Source organism: Bacillus rossius, chromosome 1 (assembly GCF_032445375.1).
Source record: "Bacillus rossius redtenbacheri isolate Brsri chromosome 1, Brsri_v3, whole genome shotgun sequence".
NCBI lineage: Eukaryota > Metazoa > Arthropoda > Insecta > Phasmatodea > Bacillidae > Bacillus > Bacillus rossius.
In genome coordinates, this window is record NC_086330.1 from 308,116,201 (window position 1) to 308,135,481 (window position 19,281).

At 35.2% G+C, this 19,281-nt stretch overlaps 1 protein-coding gene across 2 annotated transcripts in view; it reads left to right on the forward strand.

Moving 5' to 3' along the window:
* Nucleotides 1-19,281, forward strand: part of LOC134527879 (proteasome adapter and scaffold protein ECM29) — a 157,867-nt gene that overhangs the window by 16,192 nt on the left and 122,394 nt on the right. For both annotated transcript variants that reach the window (XM_063360870.1, XM_063360872.1), the window contains exons 4-7: nucleotides 7,686-7,804; nucleotides 11,569-11,718; nucleotides 14,277-14,394; nucleotides 15,144-15,283. In XM_063360870.1, coding sequence (XP_063216940.1) covers nucleotides 7,686-7,804; nucleotides 11,569-11,718; nucleotides 14,277-14,394; nucleotides 15,144-15,283 — 527 coding nt within the window. The remainder of the gene's footprint in view (nucleotides 1-7,685; nucleotides 7,805-11,568; nucleotides 11,719-14,276; nucleotides 14,395-15,143; nucleotides 15,284-19,281) is intronic.

Below are 19,281 nucleotides of genomic sequence, written 5' to 3' on the forward strand. Positions count from 1 at the left end.
TACAGGTAATTTTTGACACATAGTCACTGTCACTCGTTGCTCGATTACAAAATAAAAATTATACCCTTAGTTCAGTTTTTTTTAACAAGATGTGCCAGCCCGCACAATTATTCCAGAAGGGTGACGACTGTCTCCATGGGCCGATGCCGACTCCTGTGGTCAAATTTCGAGTTTAAAAAAAATTGTAGAACTGAGCCTGGCCCCAACCAGCAGATGTAAAATTATCCTCTTACTCTTCACATAATAATTTCATGAGCTCCCGACAATGCGACCACACACTGCAACAATCATGCGACAACTAACTGAACAACGAAATTGCCTTCCTTTACGAGGGTGAAAACAAAGGGGAGGCAACCCAGTGTGTCAACCAACCAATCACAATACTGAATCAGGTAGTTGCCTAAATAAGGAAAGTGCATTTCTAACTTTTGTTCCCTTAAAATTTGGAAAGTAATTATCACACCACAGCATGGCTCATCCTGATTGGCTAGGCGAGACAGTGCCCAGCAAATGTTTTACTACACTGCTGCGTAGTCGTGTGCCTAGGTGATGGGTTTCACCAAGAATGCACTAACTTGTGTTGTGAAAAATATCTTACTGGTGCCAGTGTCTCACCTGTTTTCCTTTCTTTTTAAACCTTCTGGAATGTTACAGCCTCACTAACTAGAATATGCTTCAAAATTGTAAAAATGTAATTAATACACATGCTAAATTTAACTGATCAAGCAAAATAGAGCTATTAATCTTAAAAATAAATTCATATTTATGTAAAACTTAACCAAATATATAATAATTAATATTTAAGCACAAACAAAATACCTTAAAGGCCTATGCATAATAGAGGAAACATGAGTATAAATTAATTATGGAAACATGAAAAGAACATCTAACGTAACACATTGTAACGGTTCGTTACATACAAAAATAAAAAGATGTTCCGCCAACTTTAGTTTTTGTTTTATTTTTTCACAATAGAATGCACAGACGAATCCAAACACTTCCGAAAGAGGTTGCTCACTCATTCCACATACATTCGCCTGTCGAGAAATGCTCGCAGCTCGCGCGAGGAGAATTAATAAAAAAAATAACGTTGATTAAGTTCCTCAGTAAAATCTTACGGTAAGCTGTACGTAACAGAAATCAGTCCGACCTCCCACAGGGCCGCACCCAACAAAAAACCGCGAGCCGCCGAAACGCGGCCTCGCCTAGCAGCGATCGCCCGACGACTACTGCTGAACTCATGACACGTCTCCTCCACGCAGGGAGAAGTCACATGACCTCACCGACCAATCACACGCACGCTTCATTCACACTTACAGATACAAGCCAATAGGAAAACAGAACACACACTGAAAACAGTTTTCTCTCCTTAGAGCCAGGGACTTTACATTCTCTTTCTCTCTCCCACACCGTGAGACAGCAGTTATCACACATTTCCCACGACCCGTGGTGAATCCCAGCTTTTATCTCCGTTGGCGGGGAAGCACTGTTTCTTTCTCACTCGCACTTACAGGCCTCTCATGTCTCTCATGCCTCTCTTTTTAACCATCACACCAGACACAGTCCCTTGTTCTAGAATTATGCAACATGTTAATTAAAATTAAGAACAGCAATCATAATACAAATTACTTTACAAAATTGAACTTATTTAGTAAAAACCGGAAAAAGTAGGCCAAAATAGGCAAAAATCTAGTACAGCGAATTATTTGTGAATAGTTACATAAAAACTAGTTATGATTTAAAATGTCTGTTAAAATACAAAATACCTTTTTAAAACACGTATTACGAGCAAATAACATATATTAACATTCATAATGTCTGATTATACTGTTTCAAAACATATACATCACTCAAAAAACATTGACTTATTACTGCTCACATATACAAAAAAGAAGTTTAAAAGAAAGTTATTTAGCTAGGAGGGTCTTGCAACGTTACAAAATTTTCAGTTATTTGTTATTAGTAGCAGGGGGCAGGAATAATATGCTTCAAATTCATGTCCGTCACCATAATTTCTGAAGGTTTTAAAATTTGCAACTAGAACTTAAATAGAGTTATTCATATTTGTCATTTATTTGGAATTCTCTGCTTAATTTAATTTTGGGTAAATTATTTGTTTGTAACAGCAAGTTTATCATCAGTGACTTACTTAATTCCAGTAGAATATTTTGGAACTTAATAACGCTGATCCTAACTGGGTGTTAAAATTGTTGTCTGTACCTCCGAGAGTGGGGACTGACGACAAAAAGTACTAAAATTCCTACCGGGAGAGTACATTCTAAATGGTATAAAACAAACAGTAAAAGCGGGAGAATATAAACTAGTGTGTTTTCATTTAAAAACCTTTCCAAAGGTAATTATATTTTTGCAAACTATAAGAAGCTTTACAAAAATTATTTACAATATTTACTTTGCTTGTCATGGAAACATCACATATTTCTTACTAGCAACATAGTTGATTACTCACATTTCCTCAATTTTGTAGCACTAAGTTAACAACCAAAATGTAAATGAAGTTACAATTGCTCAAAAGCTTCAACAAAATTTGATTTTTCTAAAACCACAACTATAACCACATATAAAGTTTTTATCCATTTTTCAAAACAAAGTTTCTAAACAAAAAAAGCCTAAATTTTGTTGTTTATATTACTTGAAATCAACAACATGATCCTCTAGTCATCTTAGTCACAGCATACACTTATAACAAGAGTTCAAAAGTCCCTTCAGATTTCTGATAAAAAATTGTTTCAGTCTGTGTACTTTTTTCTTAGTGCAAACAGCTGTTGGAGATGCCCAATAGAACTTGTAAAAGCGTACATAAAAGGCAGTTAAAATGTGTAAAAATTTACTTCCAGCCCGAAGTACTGTACTCTGCTCGAAGGGCAAAAGTTCTTGAAAATAATATATTTCAAAGCTCTAAAATTGCATAGTCAAAAAGGAATTTTTCAAAGTTCATTTTTACTGTACAGATAAGTAAGTTCACTGAAGGGCTACAAACTTAAATGAATAAACAAATTGTAGATTTACTCTAGTAAAATCCATAGTATGTTTTACATAAGCTCACACATAATTATATGTAGGCTAGAAAACTCAGCGTTCAGGATTGGAGCAGGCACACTCTTCAAAGGGCCGAGTGCATTCAAAATAGTTTTGGAACTAGTTTAATCTTGTTCATCGTTGCGTTTAAGTTCTTAAAACCTAGCGGAAAGTTGATTTCTTCATATGTTGCCCCGCACACCAACAGCCTTTGCCCCGTCAGTCTCTCCGCTGGTGATTACCGCTGTCCTTTTGAGCTCGCGTCACATGTGATGTTCTGTGGTTGGCTAGTCAGTCTCTCTGCATGGCTCATTGCTTGCAGCACTCACACTCGATGTCAGAGCCTCACAGCAGCATGCAAACGAATCAATCCCAAGTCCGGTACACTTCCTTTTGCGGTATTGTCTTTCCATTTTAGAGCCCTGCCAACACCGAAAATCCTGCCTTCGGCTGGGTATTAAGTGCAAATGTTGGTAACAGTGTTTCAACTGTAGTAATTCCTGCAAAACACACCTAATCCCTGCTGCCGATGATTTAGCAAGAGTGAGTATATCTTCAAATAAAGGGAAAAGTAATGGCAATTAATTTCTTTGTGAATAAAAATCGTGTTTACATCAACAATATTTATTCATATTTGTCTCAAAAGTAATATAAACACCACTTGTATTATATTACGCCTAAAAGCAGCATCACCAGCTATTATACCTTTATTTTCACGAACCACATTACCTTGAATTCCTATCTTATTAAATGGCCAGCTGAGTGCAAAAATAAATAATACTCTGATTAAATAACAACAAGTATTACCTACATTAAGGTGGGTCTACACTGTGTAACAAAACAAGTTATAAAATGTTAGGTATATTACAAAGTTATACAACATGTTACAAAATGAAAAGAATGAAAATTATATTACAAGTTACACAACAAAGTTATATAACTTGTTATGAAAACGTGAAGAAAAATGTTATATAACACCATGTTTTATAACAAAATAAGTGTTATAAAACAAGTTATATGTTTCCCATGCAGTGTCGGTAAAGATCAAAGGAAGTTAAATAACTTGTTGTATAACATGTTGGCCGTTTGTCCACACTGGTATACATATTTAAAAACATGTAACATGTTATGAAACAAGTTGTATTACTTGTTATATAACTTATTATATAACTTGTTATGTAACATGTTATGAAACAAGTTGTATAACTTGTTGTATAACATGTTACAAATATAACATGTTTTTGTTATATAGTGTAGACCCACCTTTACATAGCAGATTACCTAACCTTAAATAATGTAAAACCCAAGTTGTCCAAAACACTAATAACAAGAAGAAGTTACAAAATAGTTAATAACTAACCCAGTCTTTATATTTAAACTCTTTTATCTTTTCTCCTTTATGAAAATATCAAACAGACCAAAATAAGGATAACACTGTCCATGCTCATTACTAAAACCTGAAAATGATAGTATAGAACATCTTAAGGTGGGTCTACACTATATAACAAAAACATGTTATATTTGTAACATGTTATATAACAAGTTACACAACTTGTTTCATAAAATGTTACATAACAAGTTAAAAAATAAGTTATATAACAAGTAATACAACTTGTTTCATAACATGTTGCATGTTTTTAAACATGCATACCAGTGTGGACAAACGGCCAACATGTTATACAACAAGTTATTTAACTTCCTTTGATCTTTACCGACACTGCATGGGAAACATATAACTTGTTTTATAACACTTATTTTGTTATAAAACATGGTGTTATATAACATTTTTCTTCATGTTTTCATAACAAGTTATATAACTTTGTTGTATAACTTGTAATATAATTTTCATTCTTTTCATTTTGTAACATGTTGTATAACTTTGTAATATAACATTTTATAACTTGTTTTGTTATGCAGTGTAGACCCACCTTTAGGTCGCCGTCAATTTATTGCTGCAAATGGCTGCATCAACTTTCGTGCAACTCCTGCAGGATCATTTAGTTCCTACGAAAAAGTCTGGTATATGTCTCAGCACACACAAGAAATAATTATCACTCCAGCTAATATATTGCTCATGATACCTTTGCTGTCTAAAAATGGCTTCTAAAAAACATTGTTTAGTCAATGCAATAAAATTATGTAAAGGTTCAAGGCATCTAAACAACTGACCAGTCTCCCTGCAAGTGTAAGTGCACTGATCATGCCACCTGAATGTAGCACTGTCACACAGTCAAATAGGCCGGCATTGTTGCTACATCATAGCTACTCCGGGAAAATTCACTTTACTAAGTAGGAACCACTATCACACTTTACCGCATTAAGTTCTCCAATCATTTCCTTGAGAAGGGGAAAGTTAAGTAAAGTTAATGCATATTCCCGGGCTGTAATCACCCGTAAGGACTGGATCAAATGACTTAACAACTTGGTGTGTTGCGATAAGCTCTCTGCATTAGTTGGCAGCTGGGTGCAGCAGTCTTAGTCGTAGGTCCATGCTATCGCCGTGCCGGACAGCCAACTCACCGCACGTTCACCTTGCTTCATTATTCCCAACAGCTCCACCACTTCCTTCGTCGCTGGCCCATCGTGAGTCTTAATTCTCTTCCGCCAGTAGTCGTTCCTCGCTTTGGCGCTCGTAGCGCTGCTTGCATTCACCTCACGCAACAGCAAACAGGGCCACCAATAGTCTGAGTCCACATTTCTCTCATGTGCACATTACACAACTGAAATCCCTATTTTTTGTTTTTAGACTGGGCTGGAAAATAACAAATGTCTTCATAATAAATTATAAATAAACTCAATAACACATGTCACCAAAAGCAAAATATTAAAAATAGAACAAAATTTAATGAACAGCTGGTACTAAATGAAAACTAAAAGCAAATAAGTGCACGACCAGGTACCTCACCGTTGATTTCCAACACCGAAAATCTTTTAGGGTTAAAGAAAAATAAGTATTTTATAAATGGCCAAACAAATTTTCGTTATAACTCAAATCTTTGCTTTATTAACAAGAATATTTGTGTTAGAAACAACTGCTTATATATCTTAGGCTCTAAAAAATTCTTCAAATACACCAATCCCTTACTTAGCACGATAATGCGTTTTTAAAAATGTTTGTGTTATCAGAAATGGTGTATTCTGAAGCATTAGTCTCCATCAATAGCAAGGCTAATTTACTTAATATGTTCCAAAATGTATAGGGAAATATTCTTCACGTATTAAAATGTCATAAAATTAGAACAATTCTACAAGTGTGGAATTTGTTATAGTGATGTCAGGTTTTTAAGTCCTTCTGGATTTGAACCACATTATGCGGTGCCTTCACAAATCCAGAGTTTTGGGCTCCAGAAATAATTCATCATATAATTGCAGAAGCTATCACCTATATATATAATATCTATGTGATAATAGTATGGTGTGTCTACCTAGTCTGTGTGATGATATTGATAGTCTTTATTTCTTGAAGCACAATTCCTTGTAGCTCACAAAATAAAAGTTTATATTTTTTAATCTGTATTAAATTTTTACAATTGTGTTAATTATATTTAGTTCTTATAAAATACAATTGTCTTCTTTATAAGACCAGATAGTAATAAAATAACTTTACTATCAAAATCAGAAATGTTTTTTTTGAATATTAAATTTACAGACTACATTAACATAGTACTCTGTCTCAGTTGTAGAGTATTAACATTCTGGAACATTTCCAGTCACAGCAGTTCATTCCTAATTTGCATTCAGTATAACTTTTTTTAAAAAAAAAAACAATAATATATCATGAACATTCTCATTGTAAATACTATATCATATATTCATACATAATAAGTAATTACATAATGATATGTATCAACTAAGTCATGTGACTTAAAGACAGTTTAAAAAAATTGATAAATTATTAAACTGTTATTTTAACTAATAAAATAAAACTCTGTAAGTATGTTTTCCAATCCACCATAATTTTTTAACACTGTTTCTGATTAAAATTTATTACTTTCTGTGTTTTAACTGTTAATAAAAAAAAAGCAATAACTTTCCTGTGTATTCAGTCTCGATTGAATATAATGTGGGATAAAGTAGCTGATTAGTATTTGAATTTATAATGTGTAAGAAACTAAATTCATGGAGATATGATTTTCTAATTACTATAGGATTTAAATAGCATTTGACAACCATAAGAAACTATGATGCATTGAACCCTAGTAAAGGTGTGGTGGATTAAGAAAGAATCCCATCTTACAATCAACAGGTCACAAAAACCACAAAAAATAAAGAAACTGAAGAACTCATGAAAGTCACAAAAATATCCCGAGTAAATAGTAACATTGCTTGAAGTCGCGAAACTTAAATTTCCGGCATCTTTTGGCTAAGTTTTTTTAAACCTTCACTTCAATTTGTACTCACACATTAATACGTAATTAATATTGGGAATTAATTACACAAATAATTTGGAAATTATTCCTAACATTAAAATTAGAACAATCCTGCTAACAGTAGATCTAATTCATATTATGTTTGGTTCAGTTTCTACATAAAAACCCTCACAGTAATTTTAATAAAGATTAAAAAAAGTTACGAAAATCCTGAAATTTGTTCACCAGGTATTTGAAGGTGACCTAGTCATGCACATAAGAATGTTGTGTGCATTGCAGAATTTCACGATCATCTACATAAAGATGGGGTTCCCGCGGCTACCAGTGACAAAACAGGCAGAGCTGGTGCCTTGCTTGCTGAATGCTCTGGAGGGCAAGCCACAGTCGCACCAGGACAGGTACAGTACCAGCCACGATGCAGGGCTCTTGGTTCACTTTAGGCACTGCATTCTTCAAGGGGCATCTCAGTCATACCAACTACAGGTGCGTTACCAGTCACAACGCAGGGCTTTTAATCAATCACTGATTCTACGTGCTTTAGAGGGTGTGTTAAAGTCGCCTCAGTACTGCTACACCATCAACATAACCCACATCATCCTTATCACAACCATCACCATCACCACCACCACCACCACCACCACCATCACCACCATCACCACCATCACCACCATCACCACCATCACCACCATCACCACCATCACCACCATCACAACCACCACCATCACAACCACCACCATCACAACCACCACCACCACCACCACCACAACCAATAAAGTGCTTTCAACCTGCAGCCAGGTCAGGAAGTAAAATGCCTCCATCTTTCTTTGTCATTCCATCATTCCTCCTCCTTCACTCTACTCCAGTCTTCTCCTCTCTCCTGCACACACTTAACTATCTGCTCTTCCTACCTTCTCCTAGGTCTTCTTGGGGGTCTTCTTCCTGTGTACTCAACCCCATCATATTCCTGGGCAGCCTCTCTTTTCCCATTCCATACCAACTCATTTTTGCTTTTCCCATGCTCTCTGCTCAAGTCCTGTACTCCTGGTCTTGCTTGCATCATCTAATTCCTGGTCTTGTCTTGCCTCTTAACTACCAACACTCCTGATAAACCTCATTACTTTTGCTCTGATTTTCCCAGCATATCTCTTATCTACAGTCCAAGTCTCTACACCTTAAGTGACTATTGGTTACCGCTACGGGAAAGGAAAAGATTGTATATCCAGCGTCTCTATGCCGAGTGTCGGGCAGTGGAGAATAACCTGACTCCCTACAGTGTCCAACGACTTGAGCGGAGGAGACCTTGTAGGAGGGTCCAGTGGAGGAAATGCTACTGGAAATTCAGCATGGTGGTAGGGGTAGCAGCTCCCGCCATTGCTGGCATGAGGCTCACTTGAAAATAGTCGCAGGCATGTACGAGACGTCTCTAAAATACTGCTATACTGCTCGGACCACAGGCTCACCTGGTGACCTATAGGTAGCAGCTCCACCAGCCTGGTGTAGTACGCGACAGGCCTAGTATGCCAGATACCATAATTTAAAATCCACTCTTGCAAATAAAGTGATATGTCGGATGGAAAAACCTTTTTTTATATAAGTAAATAATTTGAACTCTCCAAACTACTAAAATTCCTAAAAGATTGCTTAATGTTTCTCTAATATTGCATAATGGTATGTTAAAAAGTATCCCTTCTGAAAAATTTAACTTATGTTTTATATGTATATTATTTTGACCTGTTCTGAGTATGCTATAGATTGTATATATTGAAATTGCAAATATCCAGAATTTGTGGTAAAACATGTCATGATTTGAATATTTATAACTTAGTATCATTCCTTTTTATGTAATAATAGTATTGGGATTATTGAGTTTTGAAACTGAAATATTTTAATACAAATAATTCGTAATGCAAGGAAAAAAACTCCATTCTGGTTATGTATGGTAAATGCTTTGTTATAACGATTACTATTTAATTGAAAATATAGCAATGCATATTATAAAATATTTAAATATTTGCAACAGATGCAGACACATATAAATTAGTCATGGGTTGAATCCACCTTTTCTAAATCCAAGTCTCAAATTTGATTTTTTTATATAGTGCCTCCAATCTGAATCTTAAGATCATGTGAGGTCAGGAGAAAGATAATATACCTATCAGCAAAAACACAGAAATTTATGTTTTAAAGAGAAATTCAACCCATTAATTTGTTTTAAATTTTTAATGGAAAAAGCATATTAATATGTTAACAATAAAAGCAATTTATTTTTCATGAAAATTGTTCACTGAAGTACTAAAACTTTCTGAGACCAGTGTAGCTGGTGGCAGGCACAAACAATCTTTAATAGTTTCTATAGAGATTGGCAATGTAGTCTGTGTCAACTACACTGTGCTAGTGTTTGCATTTATGAATTGTTTTTCCGCAAATATTTTTTGTCTTTTCTTTGTCATATATTATATATTGTTTTAACATTTCATATGCCTGTTTTTACCAAAGCATAACATGAATGAAAATATGTATATAATATGTTGTTAATTTAGAAAGTTTTATTAATCATGTTTAAGCATTACTCAACATAAAGTTAAACAAGTTTTTAAAATGTCCTCTGAATATATTAGAGAGAATTTAGGCTACAGAAATAACTTTTTCCTGCTTATGTCATATTTTTAAAAGTCCTACCATTTTTACCCATAAGATCAGTGTATTTATTTCCTGCATAAAATGTTTCATGAATAGTGCAATTTCTGCTTATAGTATGTGCTTTATAAATTTCAATAGATGCAAAAATAAAGTTTTAAAAACCTAACTATTCTAACACTTATCCCACTGTGAAGTTTAACATGTTTAAAGCTTTACTTATGTGCATTTTTGTTTACAATCACTTCAGTACGATAGATGTAGATTGTTCAATAGGATTGTTTGGAAAAATAAAATTTACATGTGCTAGAACACTAGTGCTACACATTAGTGTTGGCTAATGCTGTGTATTCAATACATCGAGGGTACATACCGTTCACAGTCTTTCTTGAAGGGGGAAAAAATTACAAATCCTTCCATTCCATTCCTTGCCATTCTAATGTGTTTTCAGATGTACGCTCTTAGTCCTACAATATTTTAGTCTGTCAACTATTCTGTAATGGCAAGAATAAAAAAAACTCAGTGTTTTCTATTGCTGATAAAGAGTTCAATTTATTTCATTGTCATCATCATGAATAGTGAATCGTTTTACAAAATGTGGCTGTGTGTCTAAAAAGACAAATAAAATAGAAGATGGAAACACAATGAAGTTGAAAAATTGTTGGCTTGGTTAAGCAAATTTGAGCATCGAGTGGTTATAAATTTTAATTTGTTTTTATAGCTTGATGAGTCAGTTGGTAAAAAAATTCAAACACTGACAAGTACTAAATTTATACTTCCTGCTTACAAAATTTTCCTGCTTATAATGTTTTTTTTTTCTTTTCTTATGCCTCTTAGAAAAATATTAATACAGGTTTCTACTGTATTATTATCATTGTTACTATTTATATAATTATTATTTATACTGGTGAAAGCATAAGAATTTTTAAATGACTTTACGTGAATAAACTGTAGAATTTCAGACCTCTGCCCTCCCTAGCATTGCAGAGTATTTTTATGCCATTATATTTTCCAGTAAGATAGTATATCAGCTGATTGTATGGTTCAAGTTCATAGGGACCTGGTTTTTCATGTTTTATTGTTCTCAATATTCTTGTAAGTAAGTTTTAATGTAATTATTTTATTTAGAAAAGTAGTTTGACTATGTTTTTACTGGTTTTCACTCTTTTTTCTGAGTTATTTTTTGTGTACATATATATAATTATCAGTATTTTATTTGTTTTTATATTATGTTGTTTTTTGCTTGTATTTTACATTTGGTATTATTTGTAAGCTATAATCATGTTTCTAGAACATTGTGTATTGTGTTGGTAAAAGAAAGGACGAGAGACATTATTTTGCTTGACTCGGTGCCAATGCACTGAAAGCTCAAACTCCTTTAAGAGTAGGAAACACTAATCCACAACTGAAGTACTGGATCCCATTGTTTGGCTGCAGAACTGGAGTGACGGTTGGCAAACTGAAACCAGCACACAGTGCTAATGAGGTAGTACAGGTGACAGCGTGGTGTGTGGTGTGTGCACAGCCTGCTGTTGCTGCTGATGCCCGTGCTGGGCCAGGTGAGCGTACCGGTGGACGCGCGCCAGAGAGGCGCGCTGCTGGGCCTCAACGAGCGCCCGCACATCGCGCGTCTCCTCTCCCAGTTCGTGCTGGACTTGCTGCTCCTGCCGTACGGGTATGACTGAAGCTGTCGGTGTGCCCTAGTATGCCAACACTGTGTGTGAATTATGTGATTCTCTAACAAAATAATTAATTTTTATGGAAAGAAAACAAGAACAAAAAAGTCTTTGTAAAATTCATGTTTGAATTATTTTTCAAAAATAACATTATAGTCATTATTTTACAATATTAAAAAAAAATAGATAAATGTAATGTAACTTAAATATCCAACAGTATTAGCTACTTGGTGAACTAATCAACCACATGTGGAAAATATTCACTGTAGTGGATTATAAGAGGTTCCTGGACTAATTATTTAGCATGCCAATACTAGTTGGTAACATAGGTTTGCAGCTCAATGCTAGAGAGCTTGAACTAGCAGTCTGCCTGGCAACGTCATTGTATTTACATCAGCAGTAATGTTATCTTCTTTTTTTTTGTAATCACTTGCATTTACCAGCCTGCAATTTGGAACAAAAAGTTTCTGTGAAATTTGGCATTGAAATGTGGAGATTGGCCGTAGATACATTACTCATGCTTCTGCAAGCTTACTGCAATCATGCAAGAGGGCATGTGCATTGTTCGGAGATGTAGAGATGCGGATGGAAGAATGTCCCTGGAAGAGGAGGATGATCTATGAAACCTCCCACAAGCATCATCATAGAAAAATAAGAATAACATTGCTACGGCCAGTAATGACCTGGCCTATGCTGACCATTACTGTTGTGATTAGGAGAAAGTGAGTGTAATAAAAGTGATGATTAAAATGAATGTGAGTGATAATGGGAAGGGGAATGGCAGAGAATTCACCTGGATTGTTTATTGTTATTTATTTTCCTAATATCCTTAAATGTCCTATGTGAATATGTATCAGCTTTCTGGGGATTGGTACATCTTTCCCTATGAATGACAGTGATTCATGAAGAGGTTACTACTTGAAAGCAATAATTACGGGATCCAAGAAGTTTTCATTATTAAAAATACGTAAAAATAGGACTCGCGTAACTTTTCTGGACAATACTATACAATGACAAAAATCATATTAAAAACATAACAGAGACCCTAGTGGAGATAAGACTTTAAATTAATGACTAGTTTCATCAGCTATTACATTGTAGTGAGTCATAAGCTCATCTGGATGAATGCATTGATTTAGTGTCTTGTCTTAAGTATTCTCTTTGTTTATTTATATATGTTAACATTTAATTATAATAATGTGTCTTCAGTCTTTGAATAATTTTTTGTACCATTTAAAACTTACGGAAAAATTGACAGTTAGAAATTAGAAGAGTTTGAAGAGATGTTCCTCCCGAGTTTCTCAGGTCTACATCAACCCATAGCAGTGACTTTATCCGCATCACGGAACCATAATGTGTCTGGTCTCTCGCCGGTTGTAGTTGTTACTGTATAACTGTGTCCGGCGGCTTCCCTGGTACTGACTGACTCTGTTCTGCCCAATTGTACTGGCTTGTGAAGTCCACTCCTGACTGTTCTTTTTTTAATCTATCTAAATAAGTGTGCTTTTCACGTGCATGGTTTTTGAGGTATGCTCGTTGCTGATTGGCTGCTGGTTTACTCCCTCTCTTTACTTGCCGTCCATCCTCGCTTCCTACATCAGTATCCTTTCTCCATCTCGGCTCTGCTAACCTGATAATTCTCCATTCTCAGCTGTTTTTGAGGTTGCAGTTACTTGTCGCGCAAGGCAAACTCACCTGTTGTCGCACTGGGAAACTTGTTATGCTGTTGCTTGCAAGTACTCATTGTGCATCTGAGAGCCATCCCTGCTTGAATCTTGCTGCCCATGTTCTTGTAAACTGTGTACTGCTGACTGCCTGTTTCTTCATCGCCTCATCAGGTGTCTCGCTGGCTGCATCATTCTTTAATGCGTAGTCTATGAATCTTTGTAGAACTGTTTGTAAACATGTATCTTGCAGGTCTCTTTTCTTATTAAATTGTTATTTATGGAGGATTGTTAGGGTTTGTGTCAAAATCAAAGAAATTGTTCATTGGGATTGAAAGAGATTATCAACAACTTTGCTGATGTAAGTGTGTCATGGGTTAGTGCAGTGTGTTATGGCCATGTTTATCTCTTGTCTGCTGACCACGGATTAGTAGTAACATCGCGTTACGTCTGCTACTATCTTGAGCTCAACAGACCACAAATGATCTATCATTCATATTGGAATTGTGACCAGTGATAATCCTGCACATAATCAGAACGAAGGATTCAAATTGAACAATTCCATGGATGTTAAAAATACTACGATCAATCTCTTGACACTAAGCTGTATCTCTGCATTTCCTGTTTTGGTTGTGGAGATGAACACAACTTCCATTGCGATAACTGTCTAAATATTTTATAGGTACACAAATATTCAAAAATTCATGGTTTAACTTTTTCATATGATTTTATCAAAATTGAAACTTAATTCTCTAAATTTTCTGATACCAAAACCACAATTAAAGTTTCAGATATGAGTATGAAATAAAAATGTAAAACCTATAAAACTAAAGCCACTAGATCATTGAGATGTCTGTATGGAAACTAAAATTTTGTCTGTGACCTGTACTCAGGGCAAGCCCAAGAACGGAGCAGTCCCAGTCGCAGTCACACATCCCAGCCGGTATGAGCGAGACAAGCCTCCGCAGAGTGACTGCAGAGGGACCTCTCAGTGCCGAGCAGTTGGAGCAGGTAACAATCACGTCTCCTCCAGATGTCTCTACAACAGAACTGGTCCAGATTCAGGCCTCCTTCCCGGTTCGTACGACTGAGACCAGCCTCCGCTGGATGACTGCCGTGGAACAACTCAGTGCCGAGCAGTTGGAACAGTTAACAATAATCTCTTCTCTAAAACAAAACATTTACAAATGCAGGCCTCTTATCTGGTCGGTATGACCGATACCAGCCCCTGTAGGTTGACGCCTGTGAGACCACTCAGTGCTGAGCAGTCAGAGGTGACAATTTTTCATTTCTCGGTGACTCCACAACAGAAGAGTCTCAGTTGCAGGCCTTTTCCCTGGGCCATATGACTGATACCAGTGTCTGAAGGTTGACTGCTGAGTTAGAGCAGTCATCTACTGTGTTTCCTTTTGTGTGACTAGAGGGTTGAGCGATCACAGTGATAAACCCTACGATATAACATTTTGGAAAATAAAAGAGATATGTAAATCAGGAGATCATTTATATGTTAAGGTAAAATTAAAAATTTATGTCAAGCCTTTAAAGATCAGATAAAATGATTAACATCCTGAAATATTGCTTTCTTTTCTTTCTTTTATGCTACTGAATTTATCGTACTTTACTACTTTACTACTTACTGTAAGTGACCTCATGTTTGCACTCTAAGGATATCATGAACATCATCATAAACTACCTATCTCATGCATCTGCATGCATGTCTGTAGTGCTCACTGTCCCAGCCAGACTCCGTCATGTTTCAGACCAAGCTTGGGCTGGTGAAGTTCCTCTCCAGCGGCGTGTTGGCAGAGTCGGAGGTATTGGTGCACCTGCTGGTCGCCGCCGCAGACACTCGCTTCAGTGTCGCCAATGCCGCTGACATGGAGCTCAAGAAGGTTGTCGGGTCTGTCACTGTTCATAGTCTTTACACAACACAGCCACGCAACTGGTATCACACCCTTGCTGCATTAGTTCTCATTAGTACTATCAAGCTCCAAGGAAATCATTGAGTAAGCGGTGTTTCTACGAGTTAAGCTATTTTTTTCCCTGCTGGTTACTATGTTAAAATAGAAAATAGAAACGGTATATAATATTTTCTTTCCAAAAACTTTTTTTTTAATGTTTAAAGTTAATTTTAATTTAGACTATCTGTTGGTGTTATCAGGACATAGAGGTAGGTTTTACATTCTTCTGTTTACTTAATGCTGGAAAGAAGTTTCCAATTTCACTTTTATTTTGAGAGGAATTTGGTTTTTCACTTTCACATTTTAAACACAGAGAATTTGACTCTCCACCACCGTGATCAGAATACATTTATGATAGTAAACTTTTTTTTTTTTTTTAAGCTCGTTTAGAGTTGTTTTTTTTTCTGGCTTCCAGTTTTTATGTTTTTAACAAACTTTTTACATGTTCGGCCTACCCAGCACTCAGGAATAATGGTTGGTTTACATGTTTTTTTTTGTAAATAGGATTTTTCTGTGAGCTAAGAATCTGCTTAAAAAACTGTGGTTCAGTTTGTATTTTTGTACCTGGTAGTGAATTGTGCACAAATTTTCATCATAAGATGACATAACAACATTGAAGATAATTACTGTTTTTTTTTTTGACCAAATGGTTTCAAGATTAAAACTAAAAAATTTTAAAATCTAAGAAATTAATTTAGTAGCAATGTCAAGCAGCAGTTACAAATAAAAACCTGTGACTTAACTACTGTGATAACCTAACAAATACAAAAAATATAATATTGAATTATATCTAATATGCCTTCAATATTACTGTCAGCTATTTAAAAAGGTTGCAAAAGTTCATTAGAAATACTGTAGATGTTGGCATTTCTGCTAATGTTCTTAATCATTGGAAAATGGTATTGTGTTTAGTTTCCAGTGCTGAGTATTGGGACAAGTAGATGGATAAAGTCATTTATTTAATTAATTGGGAGGAATTTTTGAAAAATTGCATATTGGTATAGGTTAACAGAAATATATTGGCATTTAAAAAATGACATAATTAAAAGTGATGAGAAACAAAAGTATATACTTGTATTGACCATGAGTAACATAAAAAATGTACAGTAAAACTTTTTATGACGTTTCTAAAAAAAATCCAACATTAAGGATTTGTTAGCAGTAAAACATGAGAAGGATAAGTAGAAAAGATATGATTTTTTTTGGGATAAATAGTTACTATGTTTGGAAAATATGCAGTATTAATTCTACATGGAATTGCAGATTACTTACAAAAACAATTATTGGGCCAGGAAGTTTAAGTGAACTAAAAAATAATAAAAAAAGTAACCCATTCTATGAAAAATGTGAAAAAAATTTTATGCTACTCTTCATGCAGAATATTTAAAAAAGCTCGCATTTAAATTTTGAAACCAATTTTTTATTCAGTTTTGGTTTTAAACTGCAGCAAAGCACATATCAGCAATATTACCGTCTCATGCACCAAAAAAGCTGCGCCCTTGATTATGGTTTGCACTCCTAATATTTAGACCATAACCAAACATACACTAGAGTCCCGTTATAGCGAGGTGTCACATTTCCGGGTTTGATCCTCGCTGTAACCGTGTCCTCGCTATAACGGAATTGGACAAATTTTGGACCCCAAAAATAAAAATTAACCGAAAATAGCATAAAAACTGTGTTTAAACCTGTATAATTGAAAAATAACAGGTTATATTAACGAAATCTTAATTTCTGAGAGCAGATGTGTGAATTCTCTTTAAAACGATACCCCACAAGTACGGATGCGATCACCGATTGCGTAAAAATAACTAGAATACCCTACCACGCCACATAAGTATAGCATCTTAGCCAGCGGCCGACGCAGCATTGTGCTGCTATCTATTGTCGACGCGGGCTGTCTGCTGGCGGCCATGTTGGTTCGGGATGTTGCTAACAGATGGTGCTAGTGTAGCACACGATTTAATTCCTTACAAAAAATCAGGAGTGCGGCAACGCATGTACGCCTCAAACGAAATAGTCACTGGAAAACTATACTTTTTTCATTTAAAGAAACCTGTCAACTTTTTTAGAAAATAAATTTGGGATTAAGTTCAAACCATCACCACCCATTTCCCGGACAGATACCCCAACAACTGACCGAAACAAAAGTTACAAGAAAACTGTCCTAGCGATTCGGAAATAAATACGGTAGTACCTACTAGAGGTGTAAATGTAACGAAAAAATGTGTACCCGTATGTATTCGTTACTATAACAATTAGTACTCGTTACTATCGTTATGTTACTCGTTACTTCTGATACCGCATAACATGCTATGTTATGTTGCAGCAACGAATCCAGCCAGTCGTATTGCGTACGCGTACAGTATGACGTCGCGTAAATAATAATAAATAGAATATAAACAATTAACAATATTTTATAATTAATAGTTTTTGTTAACCAAGAAACAATTAAATCTCATTAGAGTGGCTTTTTAATATTATCTCTTTTAAGATAACAACAAAAAAATGTGAAAATACGCGATTATAAAACAAAAACATATGTACATATTTCTAATTTGTAAAAAATACTTTCTTACGTTATTTCTGTTCCAATCTCAAATTTTGTCTACACACACAATACCTTTAATAAACAGTAAAAAACTTGGACGACGAATTTCCAAATTATACTTTACTTAATAAACAAACCTCGTTCTTTGTAACGTAAATTTATTCATCTAATATGCGCGCGCGCATGCGTAAAACGTGTAATGTTTCGTTTCTCGTTACTAGATGGCGCACCCGTTACTCAGTACCGAATACATACGGTTTGCTACAGCTCTAGTGCCTACTATTTGTCAGATAGTAAAATAAATAACGTGACATGTTTATAAACGTGTCACGACTGAAATAATTCCAAACAAGTTTATAAATATGTGTGTATTATTAACACGATCAATTAGCAACAAGTATAAAGACGGCTCTGACTTTTTTGGCCTAACATAGTTATAAACAAAGTTATTATTCGTTAATGAAAATGTCACAACAAATTAATTAAGAGCATTTATATTTTAAAAAAAGTGCACATTGTTATGTTTAATGGTGGGAAAAAATAGATTTTGTCTATTTTCTAAATAATAAGAAATGCGTACAAGTATATGTATATTCAAAGGCTTGGTTTGTTCGACTCGAGCATACCTTGGCCTTGAAGCCAGCCAGTGATGCTGTGACTGTGAAGTCGCAGGCACAGATAACTAACGGAAGTTTGATAAAAGAAAGAAAGGACGGGATTCTATTTTTAATCCACGCACTTAGGTGGCGACTGCAAGGCTGAAGAATGTGACAGGAGTCAACGGCAAGATGTCTAGTGGCGAGCGAGAGGGGTGGAGATAAAGCAGACAAATAACAAAAGCGCGCTTCAAGCGATCACGCCGTAAATTCCTCAAAAATACCTCGTTATAGCCGTGTTCTCGCTATTACCGTGCTCGCTATAACGAGATTCTACTGTATTTGTTTTTAGAGTAAGCCTCACACCAAATTTTCAAAAACAGAATTGGGTCTATATTTCAAATTTCTAGTAAATGTATAGTTTGGACTTGCAACTCATCTTAAATCATAAATCTTTTAAGTGTCTGTTGACGTCTACCAGTAATTCTTTTTCAGCACTCTTTATTCTTACCACAAGAGAACTATTAAGTGTTCATATGTTTCCATTAAAAATCTTTATGTAAATACATATCTCTGAATATATCAGCAGCAAATATTTTATTTATGGCGTAGCTGTCAAAATAATATGTTTACCATGATTCGAGGAAATAGTCGTAATGTAAAATGCGTACTGCCCGCAGTGGTATTGTTTACTGCAATGGAGCGCTGTTAAATTCTTGGCCAAGTATTACAAAAATCAATACTTCATTATTATTATTATTACTATACGGAACCTGTGCTATGCAGCTCT